We start from the raw sequence: 15,613 nt of genomic DNA, 5'->3' as shown, positions 1-15,613 counted from the left end.
TCAGCAGATCTTGTTTATATGTAACTTGACAATAGAAGTAAGAAGATGAGAACATATAGCAATACTGGATTTAAAAAATTACATTTGACATGATTGAAAATGGGGTAGAAGTAATGACCAGATTTTTTTCTGCCTGTCTTTTTGTAGGGTTATCTGATAGTCCTTCTCTTGTCATGTTCTCTTGGCACATCAGGCCTTTGGGATACTAAGAACATCAGGATTTCCCTCTAATTGGAACTCTAGATGTCAAGCTGGTAGTAGATCATTCAGTAGTAGATCTGTTGCCAGTTATGTATTGAGTCTGGTTCTATGTATTTTTTTGGTTCTTTAAAATGTGAATCTGCTTGATAAAGGAAAATGTTTTGAGTGCCCTATTGCATCGGCAGAACCAATATTATTTTTTAAATAGTTCATAATCTCGAAAGTTTTGTGTGCTTCGTTGTGCAGTGTTTTGTTAATATGAGTAAACTTGTTTTAAATGTTTTATTTAGTGTCCTTTATACAGCCATGTTCATTATGCTTTTTATACTGTTATTTATGATAAAATCAGAACTCCTGCATGAAGACTTTTTTTTTTAAATAATATGTTAGTAAGTGGGAAGGAGGAAATAAATGTGAAGACCTGGATTGTATAGAAAATTGGTCTTCTCATAAATTAAACAATGTTTTTTGATGGAGTTGCTCATGTATGGTTGAAGAAATTAGTACCCAAAACCTGTGTTAGCAAAACAGATTCATTTAGCTGTGGGTACGTTACAGTACGTACAGTATACACAGTGAAAGCCATAGACTGGCCTGAATCACTCATGTTTTGGAGTTTATTGGGGGAAAAAAAAGGTAAAAAAAAAAATGAATGGAGAGGAAGAGAGAAGAAGAGAATTTGGAGAGCATATTAAGAGAGAAGGCTAGAAATAGAATTTACATTTTTTTCCCAACATATATAATAACTGTTTGAAAGATAATAGTTTAATGGTTGTGAAAGGCTTATATGCTGAATAAAGTGTAAATATATTTACCTAATGCTGTTGGGATTAACTTGCCTTTGTTGAGAAGATGGCTTAATACCATTAATTGGTATCTGCAAGAACTACTTCTTCCTATCCACCTACAGGCAAAAACCACACAGCCCTAAGAAAACATCGCAACAGTAGAAGAGGATAGCAAATTATCGTAATGCAAATGTGTATTTTCATGTAGTAAACTGGTGTTGCTTAAATGGCAGTTGAGGTGACTAGAAAGAACAGACGGTGGTATATGAAATAATGCCATGTATACAAATAGCAAATTAGGGCCACTTAATTTTTCCTGTAGTGTAGCAACTCGTGCTGCTTGATAGAATTGAGAGGTGACACATTCAAAACTGGGGAAGAGGTGTTCTTTCCCTCCCAGAGCGCATAGCTGACTTGGAGCACAATTTGATGTCAGTGTAGCAACAAAAATCAGCAGGATTCTGAAGCCTCTTGCTCCCACTGACAAAATATTAGACTCTTTTGAGGGCCTACTAGATCTACTGTGTCTAACATGGAGATGGGAGAGTTGGGCACACGAGTATTTCTGGACAGTGAAGAGAAGTAGTAGAAAAACTTGTAAAAAAAAATCGTTTGGTTCTAAAAACATAGGCATCCATTCTGGTCATGTACAGGTTTCTTGTAAGACACCTTTGCTAGCAGCAATAACACAATATTTAAATACAAAATAACTTCCCTGAGTACTAACTTTAAAAGTCAGTGCTTTTATTAAAGCATGGCTATTCTGAACTAGTTCAGAGCTGACTGACACAATTTGATTTTAGTTAGCATTTAGTAACCAGTGCACTGCTAGAACAGGACTGTTTTTTGTTTGTCAGACATTATCTTGGACCAAATTATAATATATGTTTGACATTAATACCAAAGTTACTAACCGTAAAAGAGAATAATCCATTTTTACATTTTTTCCCCAGACACCTGAGGAGCTAGAAGATGTATCTGACCTTGAAGAAGACCATGATGCACGTAGTCGTACAAGTATTCAGACTGAAGGGAAAACTGACAGGGTATGTATTACACCAGTTTATTTGAAAAGTAATTTGTTGAGGGGAAAAATGCTACTGTATTACTGTTCCAGTGAAGCTACTTAAAGTCATGCAGTGAATCATTACAATCATGGTCAACTGTTAACAGATTTCTGAAAATGTGCAGAGGGCATAGAACAATGTGTATGACCTGAGAGAGAAAAAGTGTAAATAAGTTGTAAATACTTGGTGAAGATGTAGAATCATAGACTATCTCATATTGGAAGGGACCTATAAGGATCATTGAGTCCAACTCCATGCTCCTCACAGGACTACCGAAAATGAAACCATATGACTAAGAGTGTTGTCCAGATGCTTCTCGAACTCTGACAGGCTTGATGCTGTGAGCACTTCCCTGGGGAGCCTGTTCCAGTGACCAATGTCAATTAGGCAGAAAACTTCTTAGACTTACCGAATGAAATTCTAACAGGTTACAGTTTCATAAATGTGGCTTGGTCTAACAGAAGCTAGGTTAATAAGGAATTTTTTATATCCGGGTCTTACTGAAGCCTGCAATGCGTATTAACTAAAAATAACCTACATATGAGAAAGTTAACGTGCACAGAAGAGAAAGGGCTATATCTGGAATCTTAGGCACTGCAGTGTGTGAGTTACAGACTTCTCCTGCTGTGTTCATGTGTGAACCTATTCTACAGTTTATTGCTTAACTAGTGAATTCTGAGGAAGTATGAAAAACTTAGTACAGTATTTGACAATTTCTGTATTTCTGGAAGTTCTGAATCTGACTTTCCTGTTGTATCATCATTTAACCTGAGGACTTCACTACATTGCTGGTTATTGTTTATTGTTTACAGTCAAACATTTCTAAGAGCCTGAAAACATTTTTGAGATAGCCAAAGGTTTCTTAGTACAAAATTGATGTATTTAGCAAACATTAATCTCTATGTTTCAATTTTAAATAATATTTCAGCAAAACTGTACTCTGTTCACAACTTTCTGATGTGGAAAGGTCCATGGGGCCAGAAATGTCTATTTCATTACCTGTTTGCTCAATACCTAGAGCAATAGCAATAACAGATCTCTCACACTTGATTGATTCTAGTGTTATTCCCATAATGGAAATTATAAATTATAGAACTAGTTGGGAAAAAGCAAAACTTTTCAATGTAAAAAGAATTCTGTGAAGAAAACGGCATTTTAATTTACATTTGTTTTTCAGCAAGCACATATTTTTTTAATTCACCAAACACAAATATTAAGACCCTAAATATTAATGAAAAACTACTAACCAAAATGAATGCTGTTCACTTGTGTTGCATATGTGCATATCAATTACATGTTAATGAACTGTCAGTTGATTCTTAAAACTGTGAGAAATGTAACAACTATGTGAAAGATCACCCCATACAATCTTATTACTCAATAAACATAATTGGCGATTAAAATATACTAGCTGCCCTTTCCAATTAAAATTACTCTTTGTAAATCTTAGCACATTTTCCCCACATTACAGGCTAAAATTTCTGTTGTAGTTAAGAAAGGCAAGGTTTTCCTTCAGAATGTTATCCATATAAGATGCTATGAATTTGTTTGGAACAGGTACAGATGGTGTGCTTGCATATTGCTGTAAATATCTCATAAACATAGACTCATAGAATTGTTTAGCATTTGAAGGTTTTCTCTCACTGGGAAAACAGTAGTAGTAGTTTGTAGATGTTTACTGTTCTAATGCAGTAACAAAAGATCCACTAAAGCTTTAAAAGATCACATTTTCACACATCGTCTTCTACTTCTCAGATAAACCAGAATACTTCTTTAAAGGGAGTGTTCTTTGAAAAGAAAACCATAAATAACACATACTTCCAGATGTCTACACAGAGCAAGAAGTAAATGCTGAGGACTGTTGTAGGTAGGGAGCTGGCTATCAAGAATCAGAGGAATAGGTTATTGCTGTGGAGAGAGATCTCTGGGGTACGCTTTTCCTTGTACTACAAACACAAGATATAATCTGCACTGTCAGTGAATTTGGTGCAGAGGTGGAAGGGAGAGTTATTTATAGATAAACTATGGTTAATACATAAAAATACGTAATGCATAAAAGAGTGTTTTAACAGTATAGGATGTACATTTCTATTTTTTCTTGCATTTCTCCCAAAAATAATACAATTACTGTAAATGTTCCTTCTTAGAGGATTTAGATAGCAGTCATTACTTAAAGCCTGTTTCTGTATCTTTACTTGGGAACAGTTTTCGTAGTTTTCTGACTATGGTATCAGGGCTATAAATGGCACAGTACCCAGAAAATTTATCGAAAATTATAGGTTTGACTGAATTAGAAACATACCCCTTTAACTTAATTTTTTTTTTTAAACAAATGTTTGAACAAATTTGTTTGCTGCTGCAGCAAATGTGAACAATGATTTAAGGCCTCTTTGTTTGGAGTGCTATTTGATCTTGATATTTGAAGATTTATACCTAGAGCTTATTTAGCAATGTGAAGAATCTGTATAAGGAAGATAGATTTTAAGGTTTAGACAGGGATCGTCTTTTCTTTTGTCCTCTGCAGCAGATTTCCTGTGCTATTGTGAGGCTTTTGCGTGCAGTGGTAATACCAAGAGTGTCTGTGTTCCAGAAGTGGTATGGCAAGATTGCAGAAGAACTTTTTTTCCTCCTTGAGTTCTTTCTCTTGGGCACTTCCACTACAGTAATTCAATTTTATTTATACATACCTGTCTTGTTACTAGATCTGCATAACAGCACTCTGGATTCCTCTTGCTTTGTCAAGAGTGTCGTATTTTCTCCTATGTCACATCTTTCACTGCTCCAACAGGGAATTAGTGCCTATGAAAGCACCTTTTCTCTTTCTGTTTTTATCACAACATAAAAACATATCACAGCATGTAAAACCAGATGTGATGTGCATATGCCACTTGTAACAAAGACTACATTTTAACTAGCAAATCTCATTTTCCTTATGTAGGAAAAATTCCTATCTTATTAATTATAACTTCTTCAGAATCTCTCTCTCTGTATAGAGAGTATAGATTAGTGGTGAGATGGCAGGGTGAGATTTGACCTTGTATTCATGTTCCTGACTCTGCAAGTATATAGGTAATCTTGGAAATGTTACTTCGTTGATCTTTCCCTCAGATAATTCCATATCTTTAAGATGAATATGATAGTGCTTATGGCACCGTCCCACACCATGGGATGCAGGTTAACTTGGGCAATGTGCTGTGGGATATCTCAGTAATTAAACTGGATAGAAATACTGATTATTATTTGTAGGGTGGTTCTGTATCCCTGAAGATGATCTTTAGGACTAAATCCTTAGCTGCTATAAAAACAGGTACTGCTTGTGGATCCAAGGACTAACACAGTTTTTCTCAGCTGCAAGTTAGACCTTCCTCTGGTTCTTGTGTCTAATTAGTGTAGTCTGCAAGCTTATCACACAGTAATTTTGCTTGAGGAAATTTATGCCATCATGACCAGTGTAATTCCACTGAGGTAGTTAGTGGCTTATTATCGTGTGATTTTGCATTGAAGAGAAGGTCAAGTAAGTATTTGCCCAGTTAATTTTCAGATTTAGAAGACAATGTGCATTCTGATGATAGGAGAAAATTTAAGTGTTTAAAGTTACTAAATTAGTGAAGAGATCAGCTTAGCTTAATTTTAAAGTCATTGCTACAGGTTAGGTGTTCATACTGAAGAAGAGGTGAAATGTTTTAGCTCATACATAATCCACTTACAGATGACAAGAACAGAAATGCTTTCAGTCAACCACGCACTCACATTTTATCTCAGAGTTCTGCAGACTGTTTTGTGAAAACATAGACAAAAGCGCCTGAGAATAAGATCTTTTATACAGATTTGTTGCATACTATGTTTGCACAACAATTCATGGCTGATGAAGAGTTGACTCAGCGTGTATTATGTTGTGAATGAGAAAATCCAGGCTGAATTACTTTATTGTTTTAGTTGTATTACATCTTAAATACAACAGTCATTAATATATGTCTAAAAATATATTTGGCCTTGAAATTATAGCCATATAAAAGTCTTACTAAACTGTCCAAGAAGAGAGAATACATATAAAAGCAAACACCAAGAACACCTATTGATACTTGCAGAAGACAATACTTTGAAGGGAAGTCAATTTGAATCAGCTATTTGAAGGGAAGCTATTTGAAGGGAAGTCAAATGAATCAGCTATTCTTACTCAAGTAAGAAGTACTTTACATCTAAGTTCCTAGGTTAATGTAAATGCTGGTATACATTAACAGGAAATGTACTATTTTGTTAATAAAAAGCCAAGTTTAAAGTATTTTGTAAATTTAGTTTCTATCAAAGCCACACAGAACCTTGAAATTCTGATTATAAGAATTCAAGCATGATGCAAATAACTACTGTAATTTCGAGTAGGTTCTACTAACAATAATTTTGACATTTAATACATGGTAAAAGATTCCTTGTCAGGAGTCACGATCTATAAAAAGTGTTTAATTTCCTTGCTAATTCTTAAGTTACCCCAATTTCAGTAAGGGGAAGAGATGAAGTTAATGGAGGACTCAAGGTTGTAGCAGTATAATACTATATACTATTACAAAGTAGGACTGGAAAGAATGCCAAGAAGTAAGCTAATCCATCCATTTGTCCCAAGGTAGAATAAATATACCTCTTCCTGACACGTACATATATAAGAGCAGTTGCATTGCTGTCTCTATTTAGCTCATTACTGAAATTGATTGTTTACTGGAAAGTTTTTTCTTTATACCTCATATGTTGCAATTAAGCATGTTAGTCTCATCTGCAATGGACACACAGGATCTGAGCTTTCCTTTTTTGTGTATGTAATTTTATTTTGTACTTGTAGATCCTTGTTCCATGTCCTCTCTGTTTTCTAAACTCCATATTAAATAACTCCAATACCCTCTGTTTATCCTTTAAGACAGTGCTTTCTGTATGTCTTTTTGCTCTGTTTTTCTCTCCTCTGGATGATCTTCAGCTGGTTAATGACTTCTTGAGTTTTGTGGCCAGACTATTCATATTGTTAAATGCATTATGCCAGCTGTGGTCTCAACAACAAGCACTAGTGTAAGGTTTACACTATATTCTTCTGTATGCATACTTTAGAATGAGTTTTGTATGACATTTGCCCTTTTGCCAAGAGTACATTTTGATCAACTACAAATCCTCACCCACAGAATCGCTGATAACCGCTTGCGTCTCAGTTCTGTGTGCATATTGGTGATTTTTCTTAGGTGTAAAACCGTGTACATGTCTCGGCTGAAATACATCCTGTTATTTTTTCAGATCAGTTCTCAAATTTCTCAAAATCGCTTTAAATTGTAAACCAGGACTTTTACATGTCAAACCAGGCCTCTTAACACTGCAGATGTGTGATGTGTACTCGTGGTTCTGTCATCCACGCCATTAGTGAAAATACTGAATAATGCCAGAGTCCAGGCAGGTCCCTTCAGAATTTCGCCTGATAGATCCCTCTGGTTTGGCACGCATTCTTGATAAGTATTCTGTGAGCAGTTTTCTAACCAGTATCACAGCCACCCAGTGGCAATTACATCTAGATCATATTTCCCTAGATTATTTATGAGGATAACATGAGAACCAGTGAGAAAACCCTGGTGAAGCCCAGATTCATGACATGTTGCTTTTTCATCTATAGGCCTGTTACCCTGGGACAGAGAGAAATTAGATTTAATATGACACAATTGCCTCATCTAAGTCAGCCTTTTTAGTGAAGGCTGATGCAAAAATGGCATTAAACAGCTTGTTCTTTTGGTGTTCTCTCCTGATAGCTTTACCTCTTTATCCAATTATATTGTATCTAAAAATATACAGGAACTGACATGGCAGCACAAATGAGGCACTCTCTGAACTTGTTCAAAGAATGCTGGCCTTCAGCAGGCATGCTACAATTCTTAAAATTGGAAGAAGAGAACTGATGACAGCAGATAGTAAACCTGACAAAAGAAATCCAGCTTCTCCCAACTGTCAGTAGCACACACCCACACAGTTCATCTCTAGGGAACAGCCTGTGTATTCACTTTGCCATGAATTGCTGAATATCCACCATTCTCTCTTTCACCTCTTTATCCAAACTTGAACAATTATTCACTCTGTAGAAACAGTAGTATGTTTTGTAAAAGGTAGTGGACACATTTTACTCATTTTAACAGAATCACTCTTAACTCTGTGCCATATTCAAGAAAAGGACTTCTATATTGGCATTCAAAACACATCTGTATAATAGTCTTTATAAGTGCATATCTTATGCTCACCTTCATGATAAAATAGGCTCAGCTGATGTGCACATATTTTATGACAGTGATCTACAAAGTTAGTTCAAGAAAAAACAAGGAAATGTCACAATTGGAACTGTCATAAAAGAGTTAGATTGAAGTCTATTCCTGTCCTTTGAGTGATTTGGAGAGAGCTTGTTCACTTCCACCAAATGTTCAGCTGACTGCAGCAGGGGAACAAGAACATAGGTGAGATGGCTTCTTGTCGCTGCCGAGTCTGTGGTGGAATGAAGAGCTTAGCTCTCAACTAAGGCAAAGCAGGGACATGAATCAGGTCTTTTTGAATCTATGCCATTATCTTATAACTACACTATGTGAAGAGCATGTTATTTTGTATTCTTGTTTGTAAGAGCTCTGAAAAGTTTTTCATGTGCTCCGTCGGGAGAGCGGGGCTTGTTTTCTTTGAAATGTACAAAATTGTAGAAAAACAAGAGTTTTTGTCTCTTTCTTCTCTATAGTGACATGGCACACTACAACCTACAAAGCAGGAAGTGTTAAATAATTTTCAAAGGGAGGTTCTTCCCTTTGGAAAGGATATCTGGCTCACCTCTGTCTCAGACAGGAGTTTTCGATAACACAAACAGTTGTTTGAATGTGTTGTGCTTCTTGTGGCTTTTCTTTCCTTCCTTCCTCCCTGTAAGTGGTAAGAATTTTGGTGGTGTGGATCTGGCCCGTCATTTATTTTAGGGGATCAGGAAAGAAAAAATGCATGTCAGTCTAAGACTTGGAGAGAATAATCGTAAGTTTATATGAAAGTCAATTCCTTAGAGTGTAGCCAGGGACAAAGGTAGGCGAAAGGCCAGTTCTTTGGGTTGGGATCTCAGTGGTGAGTAATACAGCAGTGAGAGAAGAATCAAAATCTTCACCAAGTAGTTGCTCCCTATGTGTCCTCTATTTGTATCATTATATGGACAATTTGTTCTGACCTTAAAATTTCGGTATCTGTGATAGCAAATTGACTGAAATTTGGAAGGGGCTGAAATGAAAAGAAACGCCAATCTTGCATGGTAAATCAGGTGGCAAATGGGACAATGCAGATAACCCCAGTGCTGGAGACTCCCAGCTACCAGGGATAAATAGCCTTCTGAAGAGTTAATTCAAGGAAATTAAAGGAAAAAATATATACTGGGGGTTTTGTAATAGAAGAAAGAAAACTATCAACAATATAACTACTTCTCTCACGTAGTTTTAACTCTGTTATCTGCTACTGCAATTAAAAACATTTTGTCTTAGAAGTAATGAAAAAATAGTTTCTTCCTGGTGGACAAAATAAACCTGCACTCATGTAATAGCAGTCATTCAATTTAGATCTTTATTTCACATTTACCATTATGTTGTCTGTTTTGATAGAAAATCATATCTGCGCTTAAAAGGCTGTGTATACAGTTGTTTTATTTTGTTGCTGTACATGGTTTTAAAGCAGTATGAGGGAAATGAAGAAAAAATCAAGGTCAGAATTGCAGTTTCCTTTGCCCCTTTGTTCCAGTGGAGAGTGTCTCACTCCCTGAAACTCATTGTTGGCACATAGCAGGATACTGTATGTCACAGTTCCCTCATTCAGATTTCATCTTTCTTGTGATTTCCAGCTCTAGGCCTGCATTCTTGAACTCAAAACAGTATTGAAGCTGGGGGCTAGGAAATAACCATAAGCGTCCACCGATCAGCAAATATGTATTAGATTATAAAAAGGTCTACTTCAGTTCTCTTGACTCTGTAGCCCAACTCTTATTTTTGTCTGTTTCATACCTGTTTCAGCAAGCTTATCCTACAAGCATGAGGAAAACATGTCTTGGTCTTCTCTGGTCTGTTCTAGTTTGGGGTTTTTTTTTAACAAAACAGGAAAAGTATTACTTAATATAGTTACACTTTCTAATTCTGTGACTGCAGTTGTAATATGGTTATACTTTGGGAGACCTGTAATTTCCAGTAATTCATACAAATGGGAAAATTAACCTTGTGACAGAGTGATTCAAGCATAAATAAAATCCCTGAAATGGCATGGCTTGCAAAACATACCATTACATATTAAACTGCTTATCCATTGTACTAATTATAAGTAATTCACCCACTGCCTTAACTTTCCTTTTTATGGATGGTAGATGTTTTATAAACAAGAATAAGTCACAAAATATTTATTGTTTAATTGCAGCATAATTACAGTATGTTAATAGTTGCTGTATGTAACTGTAAGTTCCTGATGGCCTGCAGTGCAAAAGATGGACCACTTCACAGAGAATGTGATAGATAAAAACCATTATGGCAGTAGAGCCATCAAGACCAACAGGCCAAAAGGTCTCCTCACTTCCTGTGGTAGAAGGTATCATGAAGGGCCAGGGCTACTATATGGCCACGTAGCCCACATCTTAGCCTCTGTCTGCTGCCTGGCCTGTTTCTGACACAGGAAGTGTATCTGACCCTTGTCTGGAGTAGACTGATAATCTTGCTCATGAAGAAGGATATTAAGTAAAATATTTCTCTCACCATGCTGCATTTTCAGAATTTGTTTCACTCTTTATATATTAAATACTTCACTAACGCTTAAATACAGGAAGAATACATGCATTCAGTGTAGGTTGAATGTTCTGATTCCATAGTCTGAACTTGCACAAAACACGCTACTTTTCTAGCTATACTAAACCTTTATTTGAAACAGTTTTAACTGGCGGAATGTTTGCAAACAGTCCAGTCTAGAGCCGCAGCCAAGTATAGAGCTGTGTCCTGCTGGAGCCCAGTTTGGCTGTGGCTTGATTTGAATATTGGATGTTTTCCTGTTGGCATTCAAAAGACTTTTTTGGTAACCTTATTCACATACTGATTTCTGACATGTTAATCTATCTTCCTCGAAGACAGAAGGTGCATATTTGAACTGTTAAGTCTTTCTCAGTTCTTAAAATGATACTGTAGAACCTTCTCAGGAGAGAGGGCAAGCATACCTGGAAGTTTTAGGACAATTAAACCTTTTCCTTTGTTCTTTGCTACCTGAAAGAATATTGCATTTTGTAACTTGCATACTTAAAAACACTTAGGCTCCTTCATCCCTAAGAAAAAGGAAAACCTATCAGTCATATTTCATAAAGGCTCTTTGGAAGAATTTAGTCTTCTTTCTCTCACTACATTAATATTAATGGTTTCATGGACACCACTGTCCCCATTATACTGAGGTAATTTATTTGGCCCAACCCAATGATAGCATACAGATTTTGAAATTCAGAAGTGCTCAGGCCGGAACAGTTGGCTCAGGCCACAGAGTGTTTAAACTGTATATTTAATAATATCCAGTGATTTTGTTTAAAAAAAGGAAAAACACTCTTACATGGACGTTTTGCAAATCAAATTATTTTGTGTTTCAGGCAAAGATGACTCAACTGCCAGAGGCTGAAAAGGAAAAGATAGCTGAGCAAGTGGCTGACTTCAAAAAAGTCAAGAGTAAGCTTGATGCAGAAATTGAAATATGGGACGATACCAGCAATGACATCATTGTTTTGGCCAAGAGGATGTGTGTGATTATGATGGAGATGACTGACTTCACAAGGTAATTACGCAAAAAAAGGGTCTTCATTATTTATAAACGTTGGAGGCCATTGTATTATTGGTATGGCAGGAAATACGGAGTTTTTAATGTCAGGTGACAGCGTCTTTACAAAATCGAGTGGCTAAGCTAATGTAGTTAGCTTTACCACACTAGCTAGTAGTACTGAAATGTTGGAAGGGAGGTTTGAAGTTTTAAACTATGCTTGTCCTTATTTTATTTTTTTTTCTTGTCCCCTTTTATTCATTTGGTTGGTTGGGGTTTTTGCACATTTTTAGCGCTTTATTTCTGCTCTTAATGAAAGGGAAAAAGTAACAAAATCTTAATTCTAAGGCATAGCTCTGTCTCACCTGTTGGTTCTTTCTACTTGTACCATACCATGCTGTCAAGCATAAAACATGTTGTACAGAGCATATGTCTGCCAGTACACATTCAGACTCATGCATATTTAATATCACATTACTTGCTGTTGCTTTCATCAGAACTGTATCATGCTGCTATATGTAGTTTTAAAGAATAAAGTGTCCTGTAGCAGATAGCTTTCAAAGCTGGCATTTCTCTCTGCTGTCAGTATGTATATGTTCTATGATACTTGTATACAGGAAACAATCTTAAGTTCAGGAGCTTTTCCTGCCATGCACGGAATAAATGTTCAGTAAACATCATCAAATTAATTGTACCAAAGGGAGGTACTGTTGTTTGGGTTTTTTTCCAACTGGTTACTAATAAAATAGTTGCTGATCGGTAAGTGAAGCCTTAAAACACAACCACTCTTGCAAGACACTTCATGTCTCTCAAAATAAGTCCTTTCATGCAAGATACAAAGAAAAATCTAAGCCTCTTGGACAAATTCTTCAGGAGTGTACATTAAGCAGAGTTGCATAGAGCTGAACCAGCTAACAAAGCTGGGGTCTGGCTTAGGCCTGTTCTGGGGAAGACAGTTGTTCCATTTTATCGTGCTAGCACTTTTCAAAGTCACCCTCATGTGAGAGAAATTTAAAGACCTGCATGTTGAACTCTGCAACCCTTTTATTCTTTTTAAAGAGTATATGATTTGTATTGAGACCTTTGAAAACGAACATGCTGTGCCATAAAGTCAGTCTTTACAATTAAAGTCACCTTCCTCACCAAATTATTAGCTTTAGATTAATCAAGATTAACAAGGCCAGTTCACAGTCTTAGTTTTGCATCTGTGGCTCCTAGTTGAACGCAGCATAATCTGCAGTTTTAAGTTGAAGAGCAGCTCTTGTCCAGTGTTGCTGATATCCAGAGTCCACGGAGAACTCTGAAATGACTCCGGTAAAATCATAGAAAACCAGGTTGGAAGGGACCTCAAGGATCATCTGGTCCAACCTTTCTTGGCAAAAGCACAGTCTAGACAAGGTGGCCCAGCACCCTGTCCAGCCGAATCTTAAAAGTGTCCAATGTCGGGGAATCCACCGTGTCTATGGAGAGATTATTCCAATCACTGATGTTTCTCATTGTAAAAAAATTTTCCTCTTGTGTCCAATTGGAATCTCCCCAGGAGTAACTTGTACCCATTATCCCTCATGTTTTCTATGTGGCTCCTTGTAAAAAGGGAGTCTCCATCTTCTTTGTAGCCACCCTTTAAATACTGGAACATGGTGAGAAGGTCTCTCTTAAGCCTTCTTTTTGCAAGGCTGAACAAACCCAGCTCTCTCAGCCTCTCCTCATATGGCACACTTCCCAGTCCTTTGATCATCTTTGTGGCCCTTCTCTGGAGCCCCTCCAGCCTGTCCACATCTTTTTTGCGTAGCGGGGACCAAAACTGTACACAGTATTCCAGGGGTGGCCTGACAAGTGCTGAGTAGAGTGGGATAATGACTTCTTTATTCCTGCTGGCGATGCCCTTGTTGATGCAACCCAGCATCCTGTTGGCTTTCTTCGCCGCCGCAGCACACTGTTGTCTCATATTGAGCTTGTTATCCACCAGGACTGCTGGGTCCCTTTCCATAGAGCTGCTCCCAGCTGGGTAGTTCCCAGCCTGTGCTGCACTCCTGGATTACGTTTTCCCAAGTGTAAGACCTTACACTTGTCTTTTTTGAACTTCATAAGGTTCTTCTTAGCTGACTCTTCCAGCCTATCCAGGTCTTCCTGCAGGGGGGCTCTCCCTTCCAAAGTGTCTGCTTCCCCACTCAGTTTGGTATCATCAGCAAACTTCATCAGAGTGCATTAGATCCCATCATCCAGATCACTTATGAAGATATTAAACAGCATTTGGGCCCAATATCAGTCCCTGTGGGACTCCACTTGTGACTTGAAAAGGAGCTATTTACTACCACCTTCTGCGTGTGGCCTGTCAGCCAGTTCCCCACCCACCGCACAGACCACTTATCTAGACTGTAACGCATCAGTTTCTCTAGGAGGAGGCTGTGGGAAACTGTATTGAAACCCTTGGGAGAAATCCAAGTAGACGATGTCCACTGCTCACCCTGCATCAAATGAGCAGGTTGCTTTGTTGCAGAAGGCGATCGGGTTTGCCAAGTATGATTTGCCTTTGGTGAATCCATGCTGGCTTTTCCCAGTCACATGCTTCATTTGACTTGTGATAGCCCCCAGGAGGATTTGTTCCATAACTCTCCCAGGGACTGAAGTAAGACTGATGGGCCTATAATTTCCTGGATCCTCCTTTAAGCCCTTCTTGTAGATGGGGGTGACATTAGCCTTCTTCCAGTCTTCTGGGATGTTTCCCAGTCTCCACAACTTCTCAAAGGTTATGGAGAGTGGCCTCCTAATGACGTCAGCCAGCTCTCTTAACACCCTTGGGTGGATATTGTCACAGCCCATCAATTTCTAGGGGTCAAGCTCCTGTAATAGTTCACATACCAACTCTTCCTTCACTGATGGTGGGTCTGTGCTTGCATCAACCTGGATTTTTGTTCCCAAGGCCTGAGGCCCGACAGTGCTGGTAAAGACAGAGGTGAAGAAAGTGCTGAGAACCTCTGCCTTTTTGGCGTTGTTGGTGACTAATTCACCTCTCCTGTTTAACAGCGGGCCAATATTTTCCTTCTAATAACTTAACTGAAGGTAAAATTAAAATCTATTGGGCAGAGAGAGCAGAAATCCTAGTCTTTACTTCAGAGTATGGTAGAGAACTACATTATTGGAAGATGGATTTTTATTATTGTCTTCCAAATTTTAGGAACTGTACTAATCTTTTTTCTTCATAGATTTTTTTAGACTATAATTTGAGATATGCAAGTATATAAAAATATATACTCCTGTATTATGTGTTTGATGCTGAAGTTGTAATTTCTTGGGGGTAGGACTGTCCTACCAAGTCTTTTGTTCAGTTTCTAGGACTGTTAGTAACAGAAACCAAAGTCACCCTATAAAACTGTATATACAATAATCGTTTTACAAGATACTTTTGTATCTTACATAGCTTCACCTCACATCTTTAGAAATCTGGTTTTGAATAAGTCCATCAGTAATATGTTTTCAAGTTTTGTTTCTGCTTTAACAGTGCCAAAGTCTTGTAAAGTGAAAGTTTGTATCTGTCTAAACAATAGGTGAACTCTTGTGGATCTTCCCCTTCCTCTTATTGTTGTTCTATCAAAGGTGGGAGTTAAGTGCTGAGGAACCCAGCTGGCTTTCTCACTTCCTTCTCCGTGAAAATCTGGGGATGAGTAGTGCAGAGGTCACAGCAAACACCAGCTCACCTCGGGGTTTGATCTCTCCAGTCTGCAATTCCAAGTTCTTGGACACAAAAGAAATAAAAGATTCTGA

The 15,613-nt window shown here is 37.5% G+C and overlaps 1 protein-coding gene across 1 annotated transcript in view; it reads left to right on the top strand.

Annotated features, from left to right (window-relative positions):
• CTNNA3 (catenin alpha 3) overlaps positions 1–15,613 on the top strand; it is a gene marked incomplete at both ends in the record, with an annotated part of 542,611 nt that overhangs the window by 466,834 nt on the left and 60,164 nt on the right. Inside the window, 2 exons of the mRNA XM_082309238.1 lie at positions 1,943–2,035; positions 11,685–11,866. Coding sequence (XP_082165364.1) covers positions 1,943–2,035; positions 11,685–11,866 — 275 coding nt within the window. The remainder of the gene's footprint in view (positions 1–1,942; positions 2,036–11,684; positions 11,867–15,613) is intronic.

Source organism: Platalea leucorodia (assembly GCF_965183815.1).
Source record: "Platalea leucorodia genome assembly, chromosome: 4".
NCBI lineage: Eukaryota > Metazoa > Chordata > Aves > Pelecaniformes > Threskiornithidae > Platalea > Platalea leucorodia.
Note: the sequence above shows the minus strand (reverse complement) of the source record. Positions and strands in the feature narration are given on the sequence as shown.